The sequence below is a fragment of the Panicum virgatum genome, chromosome 4K (assembly GCF_016808335.1).
Source record: "Panicum virgatum strain AP13 chromosome 4K, P.virgatum_v5, whole genome shotgun sequence".
In the NCBI taxonomy this organism is placed as follows: Eukaryota; Viridiplantae; Streptophyta; class Magnoliopsida; order Poales; family Poaceae; genus Panicum; species Panicum virgatum.
Window position 1 is genome coordinate 336,592 of NC_053139.1, and position 23,308 is coordinate 359,899.

At 43.7% G+C, this 23,308-nt stretch overlaps 1 protein-coding gene and 2 long non-coding RNA genes across 3 annotated transcripts; 2 read left to right on the forward strand and 1 right to left on the reverse strand.

Moving 5' to 3' along the window:
* Window positions 1–2,004: 2,004 nt before the first annotated feature.
* LOC120702328 (monocopper oxidase-like protein SKU5) lies at window positions 2,005–6,526 on the reverse strand. The gene is made up of 9 exons (XM_039986075.1): window positions 6,211–6,526; window positions 5,445–5,554; window positions 5,069–5,339; window positions 4,840–4,978; window positions 4,128–4,494; window positions 3,078–3,443; window positions 2,914–2,992; window positions 2,513–2,715; window positions 2,005–2,421 (listed from the first exon to the last, which is right to left on the reverse strand). Exons 1-9 carry the CDS (start codon window positions 6,337–6,339, stop codon window positions 2,316–2,318), a joined length of 1,770 nt encoding a protein of 589 aa, XP_039842009.1. The 5' UTR covers window positions 6,340–6,526; the 3' UTR covers window positions 2,005–2,315.
* Window positions 6,527–7,061: 535 nt separating this feature from the next.
* LOC120702329 lies at window positions 7,062–10,962 on the forward strand. The gene is made up of 5 exons (XR_005686343.1): window positions 7,062–7,462; window positions 7,686–7,862; window positions 8,394–8,444; window positions 8,623–8,792; window positions 10,371–10,962. It is a non-coding gene; the product is annotated as an uncharacterized LOC120702329 (long non-coding RNA).
* A 10,325-nt stretch (window positions 10,963–21,287) lies between these two features.
* On the forward strand, window positions 21,288–23,019 carry LOC120704970. The gene is made up of 3 exons (XR_005687742.1): window positions 21,288–21,628; window positions 21,717–22,437; window positions 22,564–23,019. It is a non-coding gene; the product is annotated as an uncharacterized LOC120704970 (long non-coding RNA).
* Window positions 23,020–23,308: the final 289 nt, after the last annotated feature.

The window sequence follows — 23,308 nt, forward strand, 5'->3', positions numbered from 1 at the left end:
GTTATTAAGAAACAAACAGATCATCATATATACTGTATGTCGTTGTGGATCTGGATCATGAAAGATGGAGAAACCATACTTTCCATGGAAAGGCTCTCGTGTTTCTAAAAGCCAGCCGGCCGGCAGAGAGGTGTGTGGGAGAATACAGTTTTGGCTTTTGCTAAAAGGTTGCTGGTAGCTCCGATCCATTCATCCATTGCAGCAGCGATAGCTAGGGACGGAGGACATGCAGGCGAAGGCGTGAGCTTCACTCGATGATTAGTCTCACTAGCTCCGGCTGCACACCCCGGCCGCTATCCTTTTTTATTCACTTGCTTCTGACCTCTCTTCGATCATCCCCATACATTGCTTTGCTTTCTTTAGTTCATTCGTTCTCTTTTTTTTCCTCGTGCCCTAGGCCAGTGACGGAGCTAGAAATTTTGTATGGGTATGTCAAACTAAAATGTTCATTTGCAAACCGGTAAAATCCATTTAGCAATTCGGTAAAATTTTATAAAAATTACCCAACAACTCGGTACACAACTACTAAATGGCATAATAAAGCTTAAATTACAATCTAGATAGTTTAAAACAACACATTAATAGTTTAGAATATAAATAATGCAAGCTTAAATAATAAATAGGATTACAACACAATTTTTCAGGTCTGTGCTTTCTAATGGTTATGAAAGTTTTGACAACATCATCTTCATCCACATCTTTCAAAATACCTAATGCATTGTTGGGCTGGGCCGGAGAAAGGGCAGAGCGTCGCCGCCGGCCATCGGGGATGAGCGCTCGCGGAGTCGCGAGTAGAGGAGCGAGTGCAGGAGCAGCCACGAGGGATGGCAGGTCGCGGAGACGACGGGTGCCGCCAGGGGCTAGAGAGGATTTGACAGCAACTCCAAGAGACTCTCTATATCTTTCCTCGTTGTTAGGAATAGAGATGTTGATGGAAAAAGTCTCCAACAATTTCTCTAAGTGATTATCCAAATGTAGTCATTCTCCATTTTGTATTTCTCGTTAGCCAAAGATAGATAATGAAAATAGCTTTATAGAGTGCACACAAGATATAGAAAAGCTGAGCATCTCCAAGAACCTATACATCAACTATGGAAAGTAATTAACTAAATACGTACTCAAAGCTAGCTTATGTATAAATCAGCAAATATTTTTTAAAAAAACTGCCGCTGCAACCCCCCCCCCCCCCCCCCCCCCCCCAGCTCCTCCAGTGCCTCAATATGTTGGTTGATCTTATTGTTCGGGCATATTTTTGACTAAATTGGTGTCCACATTTTTCGACCTTCCTTAGCCATTACTAGTTCTATGGTTCTGGAGGGATTTGTGTATTTCTCGAATTTCAATGGATTTTTGGCCTAAAGTTTGTTGAACTGTGGCTCATGTTTTCCTACCGTTCATGGTTTTTCTGGAGTATAATAAATATTCTTTAATTTAAAAGGATGTTTTGCCCTCTTCGGAGTCCTAGTGTGAGAATTTTGCAACTACCACAATAAACTTTCCTATGTTCATGCGGGAGCCACCCCACGAATCAATAGAAAGCTAGACGTACATCTATCCTCTGCACAAAATAGAGCCATTATTTGAATTCGTCAACCCTCAGCTACCAAAAAGGTTCTGAAATTCAACCTACAATGCTGTCAGATGTCAAGCTTGCAGGGTTTCAATTCATACAAACAGCTTCAACCTACCGACCGGTTGCTCCATTCAAACCATTTATGCATTTCTCCTGCTAATCATAGCGATCAAGCATGTTCCTATGACCACTCATCAGTCATCACTGCTTTAAGCGCTCCAGGCCGGTAAACAGCAAGAAAGCAAGTCACGCTAAATCATGCCGCGTCGACTAACGGTCCACCACATGTACAGCTGTATCCTGTGGCTCCCAGTAGTAAAACAGCACCTGGTTGAAGCCAATGAAACAAGACTTGTATGTCTAATGTCATGCGATGCCACTGTTTCAGGACTAGATCTTTTCAGTTCAACACACTGATCCTCAAATTCACATGACACTAAAAAGAAACATTTTGCCTGCAAAGTGGATGACAATATCCAACACTCCACAAAGCAATTAAAACATCACAGGCAACACAGCACTCCTTTCTTTTGCGGGTGCCGACTGCCGACAGGCTCAATGTAATACGATGCAATTGGTTTGCTACTACTACACAATTCTCATCGTTCAAGATGCACAAATCCGCCATTTCCATTTCCACACAAATCATGAATGCAGCCTACACAAATCGAGTCGAACCTACTTCAATTCTGTCAAACTCCTAATCTGCAAACAGCAGCTGAGCACAAGCTGGCAATTTCTGTCAATGGCCCAACGCCAAGGCTAACAAAGAGACCAAAACCACGAGCAGATAGTTGTTCAGTTTCGCTGCAGCAGCTGAACTCGATGAACCATGCGGCTTCTGAGCCCTGGGTACAAAGAAAAACAGTTAAGGCATTAGTTATACGAACAGGAATCTACTATCTACATTCTACAGTTGGGTGTGACCAAATAGCATACTTCTGTTTATCCTTGAGGAGGCCACAGTAGAGCATGTTATCTGGTGACACCATCTCAGTAACATTATAGCCTCCATCTGGATCCACCACCCTGATGTAAGTCTCCTGACCCAGATACCATGTGTCCAGATTTTCTGTGCGCACATTCCAGAAACCTGGGCTGTCAAGTGACAGCATCACAGCAGTCCATGCTCCAGGAAACACCTACAGTGTCAATGTGTAGTAGTAATATCAATAAACTGCAAGCATCAACACCTTCAGCAATCATATCTACACAGGTCCATGTTTCTTTATTGTAGTATAGAAGTAACAGAGATTTGTATCCACAAGGGTATCAACATTACCACCCAGGAATACAATAGAACTCACAAAGACAGATCATACTTATCCTACAATCATTACCTGAGTTGTGCAACGAGAAACACCATCCCACTTGTTGTAAGTTCCGCGGCTATTCTCAGTCCACTCACCATAGTCCATTCTGTTGGCAATATGCAAATAACTCAGTATACAGGAGACATGCAAATGTGTCAGCAAAGGAAATGAGTTCTGGAAGCTGTACTCACCCTACAACCCAGAATGCATATCCATCGATATGGTAGGTCTGGACAATTGTGTCATTGTTCTGAAATACAATTTCCAAAAAGTTCTTGTATGTGGAGTTAATGACAGATGTTCTGATCACTGGTGGCCCATCAATTGGCATTGTAGGGAAGTCGAGTGTGTAGAGTCCCTTCTTGTCATAGAGATCTGCCAATCTCAGAGGAGTATCAGGTGGCGAATAAGAGATACCACTCAGTGTAGTCCGTTTTTTCCCATTGATGATAACAGGTGGTTCATTCCTCAGCTTGTAAATCTGGCTCACATTGATAGAACCATAGTGAAATGAACCCTGAGGATTCGGACGAGCAGCGCCTGTGCTCACATTCATCCTGGAAGAAGGGTTTTTTTAGACCAAGATATGGATGCACAGATCATCCAGGCTATTGTATGTGCATAAAAGCTTGTGCAGTATTGATTGGTAATGCTAGAGACAAAACTAATGGCAATGAAGCTTAAGTCACTATTGCTATTGATAACAAACTGAAGTTACTAACAAGGCAGACCGCTAGAGCATGAGGACTAATATTTGTGCAGAAAAATTCCCAGATGAGTACACTGCCAAAAGCTTTGATTTGTGAAAGAAAAAGGATGCATGCATTTTACTCAAATGGTTTTCCCACATAAACAGACAGTAAACCATATCTGGGTAAAATCTCTTGGAGACCAACAAATGACTAACAAATGTACTCAAGCTACGTTGACAGAGGCCAAAAGGCCATAGAAAGGTGTAGAAGGAAGAAAAAAAAAGAGAGAGAAAGAGCACGGCTGTGTGCACTTTGCAGAGGCTGGAGATGCCTCCATTTTCTTATAAAAACTATATTACTGAGCAATAAACAAGGAAGTTAGATAACGGTGGATATAGAAAAGACTTGTGAAGTAACAGCACATGATAGGTCAGATATTTCTATGATCATTGCATGTTAAAATAGAAATTAGGATTACATGAGAGAAAATTAAGCCAGCGATCATTTGGACAGTCAGTAACCAAGAAGGATTGATTATTTTATACACACCTGATTGAGCGTGCCTGGTTCATTGAGAAAGTTTTGTCATACTCATCATTTGGGGGATCAGGAAGAGGACCAGATGCTTTGCCCTTTGAATTTGAATATTGCAAAATTGCAACACCAGTAACTCTGGTCCAGAGGGATTCATTCACAAACCTAGCACTGGCCACAATGTAATAATCACTGCTTGCATTTTGATCCATTGTAACCAAGAAAGAGTAAGACTGTCCCACGTGGATGTCGAGATTTGTGAAATTCTGCTTCATTGTGTATGAACCTTCTGTTTCAACAAGGGCCAGGTTGTGGTTCTGAATCCTGAAGTTCAAGCTTGTGGAGACACCCACATTATGGACACGGAAACGGTATGTTTTTCCTGTTGAGTAGAAGATGTCAGCTATCAAATTACAGCAATGTAGAAAAGCAATAGTTAACCAAAAAAACATTACTAGGCCTCATCAGAGAGATAGGGAGAGAGATAATAATGAACCAGTGCCTTCATTCATGCTAATATTTTAAAGACAGGTGATGCAACCATGGAGAGATGGCTTAGTTTTTAGGGATTCAAAAAACATGGGAAGCAAAAGCAGAGATAAACTTTTAGGGATTTTTTTCTGTTAACATGGAGCTCAGTAGAACACATAAGTGATAGAACTCATGCGGGTTTAATGCAACAACCTATTATGATGATTGATGGAAGTAAGAAAAAAAAAGGAATCACCTGGCTCAACTTTGATAGTCTCGTACTCAATGCCATCCTGGACGAGGGAATCATTGTACCTATATGGCCCCTTGCCATTCATCAAAACACCGTCTGGCATCCCCAACTCCTTTCCATCATCAAGCATCTTCCTAAGGTGCTATAGCAAAAATGATAAAGACCATGAATGCCCATGATTACTGGGAAACAACTAAGTGATGAAGCTTGCACAGTGAAACATGCCCCATACCGTGTGGTTCTTCTTGTACCAATCCCCGATGAATAACGTGATGTCCCCATCTGGCGTGTCGAATGGGACTGAGATCACGGCACGGTTGTTGACGGTGATACCTCCGAAACCCCCAGCAGCACGCTGCATACCAAGGGATGGAAAGTAGAAGAAGCTCCCAATCTGATCCTTGACTTGGAAATTGTAGGTCCAGTTCCAACCAGGCGGTATGGGGCAGGTTGTGCCGAGAACCCCATCCTGCCAGCAATTCTTGCGGTGCTGGATCCCATCCCTGGTTGCAATTAATATGGCACGCGTTTGGGAGTCAAGAAAATAGAACAGGCGCATAATAAGCGTAGAAGAGGCCATAAAGGCGAAAATGCAGAAGAGTGGTCACCATGTGATGAGCAGTGGCTCATCCAAGCTGTTGAGCACATTGACGACGACATTGTAGTTGGTGGTGACATTCATGACAGGGCCAGGGAACTGCTTGTTGATTGCAATCACCTGAAACAAGATAGGAACAGGGAAGCACAAGATTAGATCGGGAAGCATATGCGACGAGGAGGGTGGGGTACAGGAGATCTGAACGAATCAGTGCCTATCACTACCTATGGAAGCGTGGATATATAGTTGGTAATTGGTAAAGAAAAAAACGAAGTTATCGAGGTAGGAATTCGTTTGAACCGGCCCGCCAAAGGGGGTTCAACCGAGAGACCGTTCATGTCCGAACACTTCACAGTTTTTTATAATAAAAATATAAAAAACAAAAAAAAATCTTGTTCGAGCGAGGAAGTAGCAAAAGCAAGTGTTAAATCCTGACAGCGAGCGAACTGCAAGGAACGCATCCAGTGAGGATGCAAATACGCGAGGAGAACGACGGCGTGAAAAATGGAATGCTGAAGGCGACTCTGACGCAGGAGCGAGTGGAGATTCAGGCATCCAAGACTGAATCTTTCCCCGTCCCTACAATCAGGGACGAGAAAACGCGTAGCATCTAATACGAATAAAAGATCAAATCTTTTGGGCCGCCGTAAGCTTTGGGTCCCGATTTGATTTGGTTTGGTTCGATTTGTGCTGCCTGGGATGAGATGCAGCGCTAGTAGTAGGCAGGAGGAGGGAAAAAATGGAATGGGGGGAGGAGAGAGATGGGAATCGCCGACCTGCTGCGGGACGCCGAGCGGGGAGGCCGTCATGTAGGTGACGTCCCAGTCGAAGAAGGCGAAGGGGTCGGCGGCGTGCGCGGCGGCGGCCAGGAAGGCGACGGCGAGGAGCGGCGCCAGGGCCGCCATTGCTCTTGCAGTGCTGGCAATGGCTTGGGAGGGAGAAGAGGGCTTGCAGGCCGGCTGGCTCGCTCTCCCTTTTGGTTAGCAGTGGCCAGTGGGGGGGATGAAGGGAGGAGGAGAGCGCGTGCGTGACTAGTGTGAATAGATGGCTAGCGGAGGCAGCAGCAAGGGGAGCGGGGGGGTTTTGGGTTTCCTTTCCGTTGAGAGGGGGGGGGGGGGGGCAGTTCACACCCAGCCCGGAGCTGAGCGGCGGCGGGGCCACCAGACCGCACCACTAGGGGTAGTACAGCTGTACATGGGTTGTTGACTCGCTCGACTCGAGGAGGGGAAATGTGGATCCGAGGTAGACGACGACAGGCGGATCACATGGACATGGCCATGGCTATCAATCTAACTCCCTCCTCCCATGACCAACTGACTGCGTGGCCATGGCTATCAAGTCTAAAAAGTTTCGCTCGAGGAAGATAAGGGAGTCCTCGTCCATTGCGTTGCCTTCCTTTTCTTTCTCTTTTTTGTTTACACCATCACCAATTCACCATGGCATGACAAGGAAGAGATACGATGATGCTCTACCCAAGACGTACTAGAGTTTTTTTATCAATTGGGCAGGACAGCATTCCTTGCGTATACTCCGGGGCGGGACCCGGCCGGGACCGGGGAGGGCAGCAACCAATATAATTCCGAATCAGCCGCCACATTTCTATCTATACTACAAGAATCCAAAGAAATTGAAATTCTCTCCCACCAAAAAATTTATCCGCATCTTCTCACAGAGAACCCACAAATCAGAAATTTTTTGGTTCAACCAAGACTCGACCAAACCCTCTATCAGCAAAACCAGCGTTTCCGCGATGTTTCTGCCGTCTGAGGCCCCTTTTTTTCACCGCGAAACCTACCCTTCTTGATCGCTACATGTCCGTGGTCGTCATAGTCACGGCGGGCATCAGGCGGACAGACGGGTGCAACGATTCTTCCGTGATTGCAGCATCCAATTCCCTCGGGAGCGAGGAATTCTTCCGTGATTGCCGCGTCGAGTTCCTCTTTTAGGTTTGCTACGGCGGACACGGAGCTTCGGCCTCATCGTCGACGACCCTCCTCCTCGCCCTCTGACGGAAAAAACGGAACCCCGGTGAGCTACTCTTCCTCCCTGGCCCTTTCCCCATGCGAATCGATTGCCGTGCCGTCGAGCCCTGCACCGCGCCGCCATGTGCTCCGGCGCTGCCCGACCGCGCCACCCTGCCCCGCCGCCGGTTGGCCTTGTCGCGTGCGTGGTTTGGGCTGGCCTGCTCGAGCTCCCCCTGTGACCCTTGTTGCCGCCCGCTACATGTTTGATGGCCCTTCCGTGATTGCAGGTCGACTTCCTGCTTTGCTGCCTTTCCTCAATCGACATGGCGGACAGGCGGGTTCTGGTGATGATGGATAATTGACATCCATTATCTGATTTGATGGTCTTTGAGACGCCTTCTAGCTTTGCAATTTTCAGTTTTGATGGAGTCAAGCTCTATCGGCATCAGCCAGATGCCATCCGGGTATCCTATTTTTTCTATGTTAATGCCGCGTGCAGAATGCCTGGCCGAACTTTCTCAAGGAGTACTTGTCAAAAAAAAAGAGTTATTAGTGCCCCCCCCCCCCCTTTCTTTCATTACTGTAGTTTCTTTATGTTGCTTGTCCCCAATTTGAACTGAGCGGGGTTCTAGAATAATTTATTCTTGCCGCTTATATTTGGTTTATGCTTGCCACTTACATGTATTCTTACTGAATGAATGAAGAGATACGAACATGAGCTCATTTGGGCATTAGCTGTTTACTAATTTTGTATACTCCAAACATAACCTTAACCCCTCCATAAATATGTTCGGCGAACATGTAGCATGATCATTTACGTGTTTCCATGTATGCCCAAAATAGTTGGGGGCGTATTTTTCCTTGCATCCTGGGGCGATGTGGGTTGGAATTGGGAGATAGTAACACTGACTGTTTCTTTCCCAAAAGCATTATATGTTTGGCTATTATTTTTCCCATTTGACATACCTTCTGATATTATAACTGTTTATTTTCAGGCGATTTAGGCTCATCTCCACCGAGACAATCAAAATCTGACTAAGAGGACGGTATGCTCGTCTAAGTTTATTTCCAGTGCTCTAGATAACTTGCTTCTTCGGACTTTGAATGTTTTCCACACTTTTCAATATTATTATTATTAGTGTTATTGTTATTATTTTGTAATATATGTTTGTAGAAAGTCTATATGTAGTGATAATAAATGCACCACATGGTTGAATAGAACAGATTGACGCTAGGGTGCGTGGATTGATGGCCCGCCCGCTTCGGCAACGACACGGCACAAGGCCTCCCATTGAGCGCCATCCTCATCATGTCGAGCTATTGGGAGACGACCACACCGGCGGACATCCTCTTCCCCAAGTTCATGTACCACGTCCGCTCTCCAGCATTTTCAAGTCAGATCCATTGAAAAAAAATATAAACAACAATGACTGAGCTCAAATTAGTATGAAGCCCATCATTGGATTTCTATTAACTGATATAGGATGGGAAATTAGGTCTAATTTTATCTACGAGTGCTTTGCGCGGGTCTTGGCGCGCGTAATTTATTTACTTGTTTCCGGTTGGCAATATAAGTTTATATAGAGGTTTGTAGTAGATGTATAGATAAATGGATATACATAAATAGAAATATGATATTTATTTTTAAAGCAAAAAAGGCAAAAAAGTAGTAGCTGAAATCCTACGTCTCAATCTCGCCGTCGAAGGCGGGCGGGAGCGGTCCTTGGGCATCTCCTCACCATGCAATGCGCGGCTATCACGCCCGACCTGCGGCACCGCGGCGTACTGGAGCGAGGCCGGGTCGCCCGCCGGTGACGGCATGAACTCGCCGCACCCGTCGAGGGCGTGCCCGGCGGCCCGCCCAAACTCGCCGCGTGGCTCTCCGGCCTAGCTTCACTGCCGTCGTTGTAGTAGAGCACACACCCATTCGGAGACCACCAAAATTACCGGTCGAGAGTTCTAGATTCAGATATTTTGCAGTGACCGAATGGAGAGCTGACGCGTGGACCATTCGTGTCTCAAGGCCTCAAAGATAACGATGGCACGGCCAGTCACATGCACTGTCAATTTAGGATCGAATGGTGGGAATCTTTTTTACTGATGTGGCCGGTCTGCCCTTGCTCCGACCTTCGGAGCATTCACATATAGAAATTAGGGCCGTGATTAGATTCAAAAATTTTATCCCAAAAACGTCACATCGAATATTTGAGCACATGCATGGAATACTAAATAAAATCTATTTACAAAACTTTGTACACGCATAGGTTGTAAATAGCGAGACGAATCTAATGAGCCTACTTAATCTATGATTTGCAACAGTGGTACTACAGTAACCATTCACTAATTATGAGTTAATCATGAATTTAGTATGCTCATTAGATTCGTCTCGTGATTTACAACCCATCCGTGCAAAAGGTTTTGTAAATAGATTTTATTTAGTACTCCGAAATAGCAAGATTTCTTTTTATCCATAGCCAGACAGTGATTCTATAGTAACCGTCCACTAATTATGAGTTAATCATGAATTAAGTATACTCATTAGATTCGTCTCGTGATTTACAACCCATCCGTGTAAAAGGTTTTGTAAATAGATTTTATTTAGTACTTCGAAATAGCAAGATTCCCTTTCATCCGTAGCCATACAGTGATACTACAGTAACCGTTCACTAATTATAAGTTAATCATGAATTAAGTATGCTTATTAGATTCGTCTCGTGATTTACAACCCATCTATGTAAAAGTTTTTGTAAATAGATTTTATTTAGTACTCTGAAATAGCAAGATTTACTTTCATCCGTAGCCATCGGATCGCGATCGGACGGCCGAATTTTTCCGGCCTACGTGGCCTGCCTGGCCGCTCGCCGCCTCTCGGGGCTTTAACATATAGAAATAAATCTTTCTGCTCATTTGGATGGCTGCAATGCTGTGTTTCCCTCGCACCTCTGACTTTTTTCTGCTCCTTTCTTTCATAGCCATTTTCAAGAACCACGAAGTCTGCAATTAGTACACCATCCAGGTGAATTCGTCAGTGGTTTATACTTACAAATGATTGACATTTCCTGCAATTGGCCTCCTAATATTGCTACCTTTGTGCAGTATTTGTATCAAACAAAGACGGTATTTATACCTGTTTGCTTATCAGCCTTTAAATTTTAGATAAATACTTGATAATTGATTTTTGGCAAGCAATGCATGACTGATTCCAAGGATTATCTCAACCCATAAGAAAACTCCAAATCATATTTTAAAAATGGCCAGATGGAATATGATGAGCTTGGCTGTCTGAAGATGCTCTTATCTTCTGAAACCTTCAGTGATTGGCTCTCATCTGTTAACTTTGTGGCATTGTTTGATGGATATCATTCACCGGTTTTGGTTTATGGATGTAATACTACTAGGACGATAGGCGCGCTTCGCCGCGCCTGCCCGTGCTGTACGCGTAGATGTGTGCCAATACTTTTGACGGGAGTGTTTACACTGTTGTTTCATTTGTTGTTTGCTTCACCTATTTGGTGTTTTACAGAGGATCATTTTATAATTCAATAAATTTTGATTGAACGGTCACTGTTTGAATCGGCGAGGGTTGTAGGGGCACGTGCGAGTAGCAGTGGGCCGGCGGTGGGACATGTGAGCGTCCCGAGCGAGACGGGAGACGGCCATGCATGGGAGGTAACAGCATCGGTGTTGGAGGCGATTTGTTTCGCAGGCACTGACGACGCGCCGGCTTGTTGATGGGCCCACGTGTGGGACGCTGTTTTTGAATGAGTTGGAGCACGCCACGCCACCACTCCATGCGCGTAAAGAAAACGCAAGCACTACTACATGGTGACAGTCAGGTGGCAATCTTCCATTCGTGAGTAGCAGTAAACAGGAGCAGAGGCTCCCATAGACCTTGAAATCTTTCAGCGATATAGATTTACATATGAGCAACATATAATACAATTGAGCATCCTTTTTTGCAGAGTCGACCATATGAAGGCAAGTAGGTGATGGGATCACATGCGAAATGTAGTATTATATTTGTTCTCTTAGAAATTGCCTCTTAATATTATTTCTTACATGTCTGTTCCGTAGAACAGTGAGTATGTGTTAGGTAGGACATGCAATTTCCATTGGTTCAGTAAAATAAGAGGAATGAATTTTTTTCTTGCAATGGTTGGCTATTTGTTTAGGGATATACAAGGTGAGATCCCTTGGTGTATGCTCTTTGCTGATGATGTGGTGCTAATTGACGAGAGTAGGGCAGGGGTTAATAGGAAGTTAGAGCTATGGAGACGCACGTTAGAGTCGAAAGGGTTCAGATTTAGTAGGACAAAGACCAAGTATATGATGTGCGATTTCAGCGCGACTAGGCATGAGGGGGGAGACGTTAGTCTAGATGGGCAAGTGGTGGTCCAGAAGGATACTTTTCGGTATTTAGGATCGGTGCTACAAAAGGATGGCGACATTGATGAATATGTTAGGCATAGAATTTCAGCTGGCTGGTTGAAATGGCGGCAAGCTTCTGGCATCCTTTGTAACAAGAGGGTGCCACAAAAGCTAAAAGGCAAATTCTATAGGACAGTAATTCGTCCGGCGATGTTATACGGTGCTGAATGTTGGCCTACAAAAAGGCGACATGTCCAGCAACTGAGTGTAGCAGAGATGCGGATGTTGCGGTGGTTTTGCGGGCACACAAGGAGGGATAGAGTCCGGAACGAAGTTATTCGGAATAGGGTCGGGGTGGCACCAAATGAGGAGAAACTTACCCAGCATCGGCTGAGATGGTTTGGACATGTCCAACGAAGGCCTCCTGAGGCGCCGGTGCGTAATGGGGTTCTTGAGCGGGTCGATAATGTAAAGAGGGGTAGAGGTAGACCTAAACTGACGTAGGATGAGTCGGTTAAGAGAGACCTTAAGGATTGGAATATCTCTAAAGAGATAGCTTTGGATAGGAGCGTTTGGAGACTAGCTATCAATGTGCCTGAATCTTGAACTTATTTCTTTCGGGTTTCATCTCTAGCCTACTCCAATTTGCTTGGGGAAAAAAGCTATGTTGTTGTTGTTGTAATGGTTGGCTATTTGTTTATAAATGATAACACTCCTCTCTTCTCAAACTAGATGGCAAATCGCTGCAGGTAGATAGTAGTTCAAATCTTCTGTAAAGAGTGAGAATCTGAGGAGACTGGAATCATGCTCTTATCTTCTGTTCTGTTCAGAGTGGGCAATATTACTAGATGTGCTGAGTCTGCTACCAGGCTGCTTGCTCAAGGTTAGTACCTGCCCCATGTTCATTTACTATATATGCCATTTGGAATGTGGTACCATATGTACATTCATCTCCATCTCACTTTTTTATTTGCCTTCTGAGAAGACATGTCATTAGCGAGCCATGACATGGCAAAACATATGGTGTATGTTATATAGGCAATGATGGAAAAAAACAATTTTATAGCACACTTGTGGGGTGGTTATTCAGAATTTTCATTTTTGGTACACTTGTGCTACCTTTCATTGCCCCTCTCCTCCTTGAGACCTTTGCTAATAGGGTTACCATTGAGGAGAGCATGTCAGCCTTAAGATGATCATGTGCTATTTTGCAGGTAGAGCTCCTTTTTTTAGCAATTCACATCAGTTGAAGAAAAGGTCCCTGGAAGGTAACAATTATAAGGATGTATGCTCATCTAACCTGTATACTATCTGATTATTTTGCTCACACAAGGAGCATGTGGTGACTGAAACTTCTATTAAAATCAACTAGATCGATGTTGTGCATAACCGAGGCGTTTTAAAGCACCTCCGAGGCTGACAGAAAAAAATAACTGCCTGTCATTTCTTATTAACCGAGGCGTTTAGAGAAACCGTCTGGAAAAATACATTAACCGTGGCGGTCACCTTAAAAATGACCGCCTCAGTTAATACCCATATTTTCCGAGACAGACACATTATAAAGACCCGCCTCGGTTAATAGGCTGAGCCCAATTAAAGCCCATATGAGCTCGTTACCATGTTCCATATATGTAACTATTAGGGTTTGGAACTTGTCGTCCCACTCTCCCTCCACTCCTGTTTCTCTCTCCTCCCCACCCTCCTCTTCCGTTTCACTCCGAGCGGCGGCGGCGGCGGCTACCCCAACGAAAGCGGGCCCGTGGATGGGCTCGGCCGGCCTGTCCATGGGCTTTCTATTTTTTTTATTTTTTCTATTTGTTTAACCGAGACGGCCAAGCAACCGCCTCGAAAAATGGTTTATTTACCGTGACCCTGTGTCCGAGGCGGTTGCCACAAACGTCTCGATTAAGCGTTTTTGCCCGCCTCGTTTAATAATTTTTGTAGTAGTGATTATTAGATTAATCATGTATTATATTTTCATACTAAATTTATTTGGAGACATAAATGTTAGTAATTTTGTATTTGGATATATTTGGTCAAACTTAAGATTGTTTAACTTCTTGAGAAGCGAGATGTACATTCTTTTTGGAATGGAGTGAGTACGTGGGATAGTTGACATAATCACATGAGCATCCTGATTAGACGGAGGATCTGTGTCTATCAGAATGGATCAACAACTATGAAGACTTAATTATTGTAATTATGTCATAAATTGTTGAGTATAAATAATTAGCGTATGGGTTAAATTTTTTAAGTGAACCATTTTAATTACTTTTTTTAGAAAAATATATCCACTACTACAGAATATGCCTTCGTTCCAGGCCATTTGTCCCGGCAGCCTTTGGGCCCGGGACAATAGGTGGCTTTTGTCCCGGGTCCAACGGGCTAGCCGGGTCAGCGGGGGGGGGGGGGGGGGGCAAGGCCTTTTGTCCCGGTTGGAGACACCAACCGGGACAAAATGGGGGCCTTTTGTCCCGGTTGGTGGTTCCAACCGGGACAAAAGGCCCGCGTACCCTTTGTTCCGGTTGGAACTACCAACCGGGACAAAAGGCCGACATTTTATCTCGGTTGGTGTCTCCAACCGGGAAAAAAGGCCTTGGCCCCCTTATCCCCTTCCCTCTCCCGCCCGAGCCATTCAGCTCACTTGTTTCATGCTGTTCTCGGCTCGGGAGAGGGAGGAGTTCTTACTCATTTCTTCAACCACATTTGTGAAGATCTTTGATTCCCCGTCCATCCATCGGCGCTAAAGGTTTGGGGCTTGTTTTTCTCTTCTTCCTTGGCTTGTATAGCTCATTTCATGCTTAGAAATAGAGAAAATGTGTAGCTAGCTCATTTCTTGGACATTTAGCTAGATTGCATATGTAGGTGTGATTTTCTTTAGATTTAGATGAGTATGTGGATAGTAGAAATTTTTAAAATGAGTGTAGACACTTCATGTGATGTACTTGTATACATGACCATATTGTGGATAGTTGATTTTTGTATTCATGAATGAATTAATGAAATGAGTATATTAGAATTTTTTGTAATATGAATGAATTATTCATGAATGTATTTATTCAGTACTCTAGTGTACTCCTGGAACTGAAGGGTGTCAAAGTAATTAGAAGTTATAGAGAATTCTTTCAATTAATTAGAGATTTCTTTAGGATTAATGATACATTTCGTCTTTTTTATATGATTTCATTGTTATTTGCAAGAGTTATTAATCTGATCATTGTAATTGTAATAGTAAATAATTTTTGCATTGTAATGGTAAGAATTTATAATTATGTGGAAAATAAAGGTATTTTTTCAGTAAATATGGCTTCAGCAGCTGGAGAGAGTGGCGCCGGTGGGGGTGATCGTTGTCCTTCTGGAGAGAAGGGCACAACTCGAGTAGGTCGTCGGTCCAAAAAACCTAGTGCTTTTCATAGGGCAGCGCTCCGTTATTTGGAAAAAGAATATAGAGAATGCATGGCAAGGGGCGAGGAACCTCCGTTTGATCTTGAGGATTTATTGCGGCGTTACGGTTCGTCACCACCAAACTCGGAGGTTTCAGCTCCGCCATCTTCTTCTGCGCCAGCGAGAAATCCGTTAGAACATTCTGCGTTCCAACGCAAGGACGGTTGAAAACCTATGTGTTGTTGACCGAATTTGTAAATTTCATGTATAGTACTCCTTTGTTAAGTTCTGTAATGGATTAAGTACTCCTTTTAATTAATCAAGATGTATGATGGATATTGCATATCTTTTAATTATTCATGTTATGTTACATTTAGTTTAATTTAGGTTTGATATATTTTATTTATTCGATATGTGTAAAGAATTCAAATCGATTTATTTAAAATGCAGATGGACCGGCAATGGATGTACAATGCTGACCGACGTTCAAAAGAATTCATTGATGGCCTGCATTATTTTTTGTCTGTGGCTGAGGCAAACAAGCAGGATGGTTTTATGTGCTGCCCGTTGTGTTCATTGCAACAATAACAAGGATTACTCATCTTCAAGAATCCTACACAGCCACATTTTCGCAAATGGTTTCATGAAGAAGTATGTTTGTTGGACGAAGCACGGAGAACAGGGGGTTACCGTGGAAGACAATGAAGAAGAAGATTTTGACGACCACTTTCCCGGGAATGCTGGAATCGGTGCATTCGATGACGATATTCCCATGGAAGAGCCCGAAGTAGATGTAGCAGAAAATGATCCCAGCGACGATCTGGGGCAGGCATTGCACAATGTGCAGGCAGACTGTGAGAATGAAACGGAGAGGTTGAAGTTCCAGAAGTTGTTAGAGGACCACCATAAGTTGTTGTATCCAGATTGTCAAAATAAATTTAAGAAACTTGGCACCACCTTGGAGTTGCTGCAATGGAAGGCGACAAATGGTGTATCCGACAAGAGATTTGGTGAATTACTCAAACTTGTTAAAAAATGCTTCCTAAGGATAATGAATTGCCTGCCACAACGTATGAAGCCCAAACAACTTGTTTGCCCTTTGGGACTGGAAGTGCAAAAGATACATGCATGCCCCAACGACTGCATCCTCTACCGAGGCGAGTACAAGAATTTGGATGCATGTCCCGTATGCAGTGCATTGCGTTACAAGATTAGAAAAGATGATCCTGAAGATGTCGAGGGGGAGCCTCCCCGGAAGAGAGTTCCTGCGAAGGTCATGTGGTATTCGCCTATAATACCACGTTTGAAGCGTCTGTTTAGAAATAAAGATAATGCTAAGTTGATGCGATGGCACAAAGAGGAACGCAAGAAAGACTCGATGTTGAGACACCCCGCTGATGGGTCGCAGTGGAGAAAAATAGATAGAACGTACCCTAAATTTGATTTGGATGCGAGAAACATAAGGTTCGGTTTGAGTACGGATGGCATGAATCCTTTTGGTGAGATGAGCAGTGGTCATAGCACTTGGCCTGTGACTCTTTGCCTGTACAATCTTCCACCATGGCTCTGCATGAAACGAAAGTTCATCATGATGCCAGTGCTTATCCCGGGTCCAAAGCAGCCCGGAAATGACATTGATGTGTACCTAAGACCATTGGTCGAAGAACTCTTATTGCTCTGGGGCGATGAAGGTGTACGGATGTGGGATGAATACAAATAGGAAAACTTCAACCTACGAGCATTGCTGTTCGTAACGATCAATGACTGGCCTGCTCTTAGTAACTTGTCAGGACATTCGAACAAGGGATACAAAGCATGCACACACTGTTTAGATGATATCGATAATATATGGTTGACTCACTATAAGAAGGTTGTATACATGGGTCATCGTCGGTTTCTTCCCATCAGGCATTCGGTACGAAAGAAGGGCAAGCATTTCAAAGGCCAAGCGGACCACCGAACAAAACCGATGCACCGTAGTGGTAAAGACGTCTTCAACATGGTAAAGATCTAGAAGTTATTTTTGGAAAGGGGTCTGGTAGCCAACCTGTTCCGAACGAAAACGGAATGGCGCCCATGTGGAAGAAGAAATCTATATTTTGGGCGGTTCATTATAACGGAAGTTGGTCCAGATGGCGAACCGATCGCTCCAGAAGCTGCCGCCAAAAAATTCATAAGACAATCCGGATGTATTGTCAGGGACCACATCCCGATCAGCTTCAGGCTCTGGAAAGCGTCCAATCCAAGCGAGGAACGGGATGCGGTACCCGAAAGAGAAAAAGAATGGTGCTGGCGGGAGCTTAAGAAAAACTTCACGGTTCCAGCTGAATCCGAAGAGATATGCAAGCGCTGGACCCTGTGTATGATGGCCGAACAGCTGCGATCATTCAAGAAAATTTTGACGAAGAAATATATCAAGACCGGGACCACACCCGTATTTACCGGCAAGCTCGAAAAGCTCAGGGGTCACTGGGATGCATTTGTGGAATACAAGTCTTTAGAGCTTGGGCTTCAGAAGGTGCAGAAGGCCAAAGACAACGCCTCGAAGAAAGTGTACCATCACACTCTAGGCCAAGGAGGCTACAAGCTTGCAGTACCCAAATGGGAGAAGATGGAGCAGGATCTGCTTGACAGAGGCATCCAACCTGCGACCATGAACTGGCCTGAAAGGTCAAGGACCTGGTTTTATGGTCATGGGGGAAGTTTGGACCCAATGACTAGTGACTGCATCTATGGGCCAAACATCTAGCGAGCAGCCAGAGACTACAGGAGGCCATACAAGCAGCGGCCGAGGGAACATTCCAGCCGGATAGAGAGAGGGACGAGCTGACTTACGCCCTTGGGAATCCAGAGCATCCGGGCCGCACAAGAGGCAAAGGCGTGGTTCCGTGGAAGTATGGGTTCAGGGATTACATTGATTCATATAGAAGCCGGCAAAGAAGAAAGAATGATGAGCGGGAGCACTTGCGAAGGCTAGAGGAACGGCTCATGTCACACGATCAAAGACTGGAGGAAGAGGTTCAACGCCAAGTGGCTGTAGCAATGAGCCAGCAACATCAAGCGCAAACGGTGCCTCCAGAGCCTAGTGTCGCAGCCGATCACCTGTCTCAGCGGAAAGGCAGCTGCGCTTCCACAGACGTCGCCATCGCCGAGCCCACGGGGATCCAGGCCGCAGTTGAAGCGTCGGCCCCGCAGCGATTTTCAGTGGATGAGATCACCCACCGGACACCTTGTGACCTGCAGACTGCCGTTAAGAACTTAATGTTCACTGTTGCGTACGGTACCGCCATGCCAACCGAACCAGGCGACGTGTACCACGGCCAACAAATTCCGCCTAGATACACAAGAGTTGGCGTGGAGTAGGTGTGCCAGGGTTGGGAGACGCTCGAGCTTGAAATTCCTGGAGGCGATGGGGAGAGGACACTAGCAGAAGCCATTCATGGCTACATCCTATGGGATAAGCGCTACATTGTCCTAAAGTTGGATGATCAAACACCAAGACCGGCATCTCAGCATGCCTCTCCAAGACCGGCATCTCCGCAAAACTCCCCAAGGGCAGCACTGTCTCGGCAAGGTTCACCGGCACATTCTCCATCACCATCATCTCATGCGCCGATGAACACTCAAGCGTCACCGTCGCCTCCATGGTCACCCCCCTCCGCCGCCGGCAAAGAAGCAGAAACGGCCGCCGGCAAAGAAGGTAGCCTGCACCGGCTAAGGAGCCTCCAAAGAAGAAGAAGGAAAGGAGAAGAAAACCAAGGGGGCTCCTATTAAACCCTGGGACATGAGCCTTGAAGAATGCAATCGGATAACTCAAGAAAGAGTTAAAGAGCACTTCAAGCCGAAGCCGAAGCCGGAGCCCGAGAAAGTGATAAATCCGATAGATTTGAAATTTTTTAAGGGAATGTGCGAAGCAAATAAGAGAAAATTCATTCCGAGATACCCCCCTTCAGACTACGAATGCACAATTATCAAAAACTACTGAGAAAAAGAAGAGACAATCAAAGTCGTCGTCGTCCGACGTTCCACAGCTCGGAGCCCAAAAGAAACAATCAATAGAGCCTCTCGTAGTGGGACAGACGACGCAAGAACAAGACTTTGTTACATTTCTGAAAGAATCAAACCTGACGGCCGCTCAGATTGCAGGGGGAGAAGATATTCCAAAGGCCGATGTGGTCGTCAAATGGACGTTTGAGATCGGCAAAACTCTTGTACCCCCCGAAGTAGTGTCTGTGCTTCCAACGCAAATGTATAAGCTGCACCAGCACTACATGCGTGCGATGGCCGATTGCATCTTCATGCAGGGCGCAAAGATTAAAGATGACGATTTCTTACGGGGGGAGACCATTATATGGATAAACTGGGAAGAAATTTACCAACTATTCCATCAGGAGGCCCTCGACATCTCTATGGTCGGTTTGTGGGTTCTGTAAGTATTTTACTCTCCTTACGTATTGTTTTGCATGATCTCAACATACTGATCTCTTGATTTATTCGGTATCATGTAGAATGGAGATACATACTTGCAGAAGACAGGGATACTCTCACCTCGGCTTCATCGACCCAATTACTTGTAATTGGAGGCTTCTACGTGACAATTCCGATGACATATTCCAAAACTTGTTCAAGTATATAAGCGTTCATCACAACAAGCAAATGATATTGTTTCCTTACAACTTTGCGTGAGTGATTCCTTCCGTCTAACTCTTTCTATTCTGTAATCGAATTGTTTAAACCTTAACTACCAAGAACTGCCTCCGTATAATCTTGCAGTGAACACTTTGTCCTAATTGTCATAATTCCCGAGAAGAGCCTACTCGTGGTTATGGACTCATTGAGGAGACCTCCAGAACAATACGAAAATCTTCTTAACATGATGAAAAAGTAATTCTACCACTACTCCGTCCATGACCGATAATTTGAATCACTTTGTTACTTGACTATAATTGTTCTAATCATGCACAGGGTTTGGAAAGAATTCGCTAAAAATCATCCAGTCAAATTTGACAAGGAATTGAAGATCAAGACAGATTTTTCGGTACGCGCTTGGATGATTCGTTGCACGATTCATTAGTTTTATTATATATTCATGTAAATACCTGATAATTTCTTCTCTCTTAAAGTGTATGAGGCAGAAACCAAGCACTGTATTGTGCGCATACTATGTATGCGAGAACATCCATGGTCTGGTAGGTCCTCCAAAGGGCTGGACAGATTGGGAGGAGGAAGTAAGTAAAAAACTTGTTAATATTTGAACTCGTATTTAATTAGTCGAAATTAATTATCCCCTTTTTCCATAGGTCGGGGAGATGCGCGATAAACTCATACCGGAGGAAAAGATTATGGCGATTCAAGAACAATTCTCCGAATTTATTGTTGAGCAAGTCCTCGATCCAAAAGGCGAATTCTACTATGATGGAATATCTAATATTGACAATCACAGCAAATATGACAATATACGCGTATATATGTAATTAAGAACGAATATAACTATGTAAATATATATGTGTGTCTATGTATTAAATTTCTATTTATGAGTATGTATGTATGTATTAAATTTCCAAAAGGCGAATTCTACTATGTAATTAAGAACGAATATACCTATGCAAATATGATGTAGTATGTATGTATTATATATATAAGCACTCCAATAATATATATGTGTATATATATATATATTTATATAATATTGGTCCTAGACATTTTCATATGTAAAGGAATTCACATGTATAGATATGTGTATACATATATATATAAGTGAATTAATTTGTATATGAAAACTATCTAGGACAAATATTATATAAGTAACTATATATATGTATATATTAGTGGAGATCATACACACTGAATTCCAATACATAAGTTTAATTGAAATGCAAAAGTATAATTGAAATAGAAAAGGAATTGAGAAAAGAAAAACATGAAAAAAAGAGACCTTTTGTCCCGGTTGGTAACACCAACCGGGACAAAAGGGTGCGCCAGCCACGTGGGCACTGGCTGCACCTTTTGTCCCGGTTGCCACACCCGGGACAAAAGGGCACCCCCTTTTGTCCCGGACAGGCGTTCCCGGTTGGGAAACCGGGACAACAGCGGTTTCCCAACCGGGACAAATCAACGTTTTTGTAGTAGTGATCCTTACCTAATGTATATGGTTAGTATAAATATAAAGTGTGGTTTATTTATATTCTATTACTATAAATTCTTATTTATTAGATTTTTTAAAACATGTGCCTGTGGTACGTGCACCTCCACTTTTCTCAAAATGAAGGTACAGTATTCATACCTAGGTTTATATACACGAAGTATTTCTGTACATACCTTTTAAAACATGTTAATTGTGTGTTGACGTATGTGACCCATTATGATGTGTTGACTCTTGTTTACTGCTTGGAAGCATCTAGGAACAACGACCAAGCTAACTGGGTACATTTTGGCTTTGGTATATGGGAGCCGGACGATCCGGATCAAACCAACCAAGGTGCCGTATTAATTTTGTTCCTAGCTGTGAAGGATACGCTGTAACTGAACTTAGCAATTGACTATATCTAATGTGTATATGACAAAAGAAGATTTGGATTTCTTGGAACCAGAAGAGACATACACCGAAGTTTGTGAAGATGATGAGGCAAGGGTTTTTCATCAAAAAGGTAACCGTTATTCCAATACCTGTGTCAAGTTACGCCGTGTTGCATATTTTTGAAAAAAAATATCAAACAATAATATGGACAAATTATTTTGTCGTGCATATGTTTTTCAAACATTAATACGGTCAAATTATTTGCTGATATATGCACTTCAAAACGTTGAGGGATCCTGAAATGGTAATCGTGGAAAATGATCCATACGATCGAGTATACAAGGATCTGCCTGCTCACCATCTTGTGTTGAGGAAAGTGCCGATACGCAAGTATTGTGGTGCTATAAGGTTTCTAGGTGAAGGACCCGGTTTTGTTGCAGGCAAAGAAAGGTTAATATAGTGAACACACCGATTCTCGATGATCTGCGAAGTCTATTTACAAGCCAGACGGATAGGGATGCATTGTATTTTAGAAAGAATATCCGGTACTTCAACTCACATTTTTTCGCTAGCTTTGGAGCTAGCGTAGATCAACGGGTCGCTACTGTTGCTGGTGACTATTTGGTGCCGATTCTTATGTCGTGTTTATGTACATTGCTCTTTACTATAAGGATTCTTAATTTGCAAAGGAACTCGGCTTACAGTAAAGGCATTTGGGGACAATGCAATTGATTGTGAAATTGTAAATGAACATTCATTTTTTGATACAGGTAACTCACTAGATTTAATCTATTTTATTTCAGTCTCAATGCTTTTGGTTTTCCCTGAGGCGTTAGAAATTGAAAATGCCAGTCTAATTTTAATTTCCTTTGGTTTGCTTCATGCCGCCATGATAGTTGAAACCCCAAGATCTGACAGCCGGTGAGAAGGCTCTTGTGGATAGGGCACAAGCGTGTCAATTTCAACCGGCAAAATGAGGCAAGGGGGCTTAACGAGTCAGCAGCCTTGAGTAGGGCGTGCCCCTCCTGTTGGCAATACCTTCATCTGGCAACCAGTGAACGTGGGTGATGCGGCTTTGAGACTTGGAGCTTTGACCGCGGTGACTTTTTATTTATTTGTGGGCCGGTGATATGATTCTGTACCTGTTGAGACTATAAAAGTTGTGATTTGTAGTTTGTTTGGATTTTGGAAGAGGTGTATGGTTCAAGTACCTGCAAATGTACTTTTATGAGTTAGAACTAGAATGTCAAGTCGTCTGATGTGAGACCTTGGGTTGCAACTGGTGTCACCGCATTCGTGCCATGCTCATTTTTTTCCAGTATAATTGTGTTGCGCATCTTAGGACGCATGTATTAGCAACGGATATAACGAGTTTTGATAGTATGATTTAAAACAACATTAAATCTAATTTGGACGATGTAATTTCCATAGTCAGCTTGTTATTAATCTAATTGCTTTTTTGACGCCGTCGAATATTTTGTCTACTTCGCCACAACTAAGACATCGTTGCTTGTTTTCACTATAATATATAGTTCCTAAAAAAATGCTTGTTGCAACTAAAATTTAGCGCGAATTATTTTTTCGCAAAATCATCATTCAAACATGTGCGTGCCGCATGTGCACCCTACTAGTTTGGGTCAA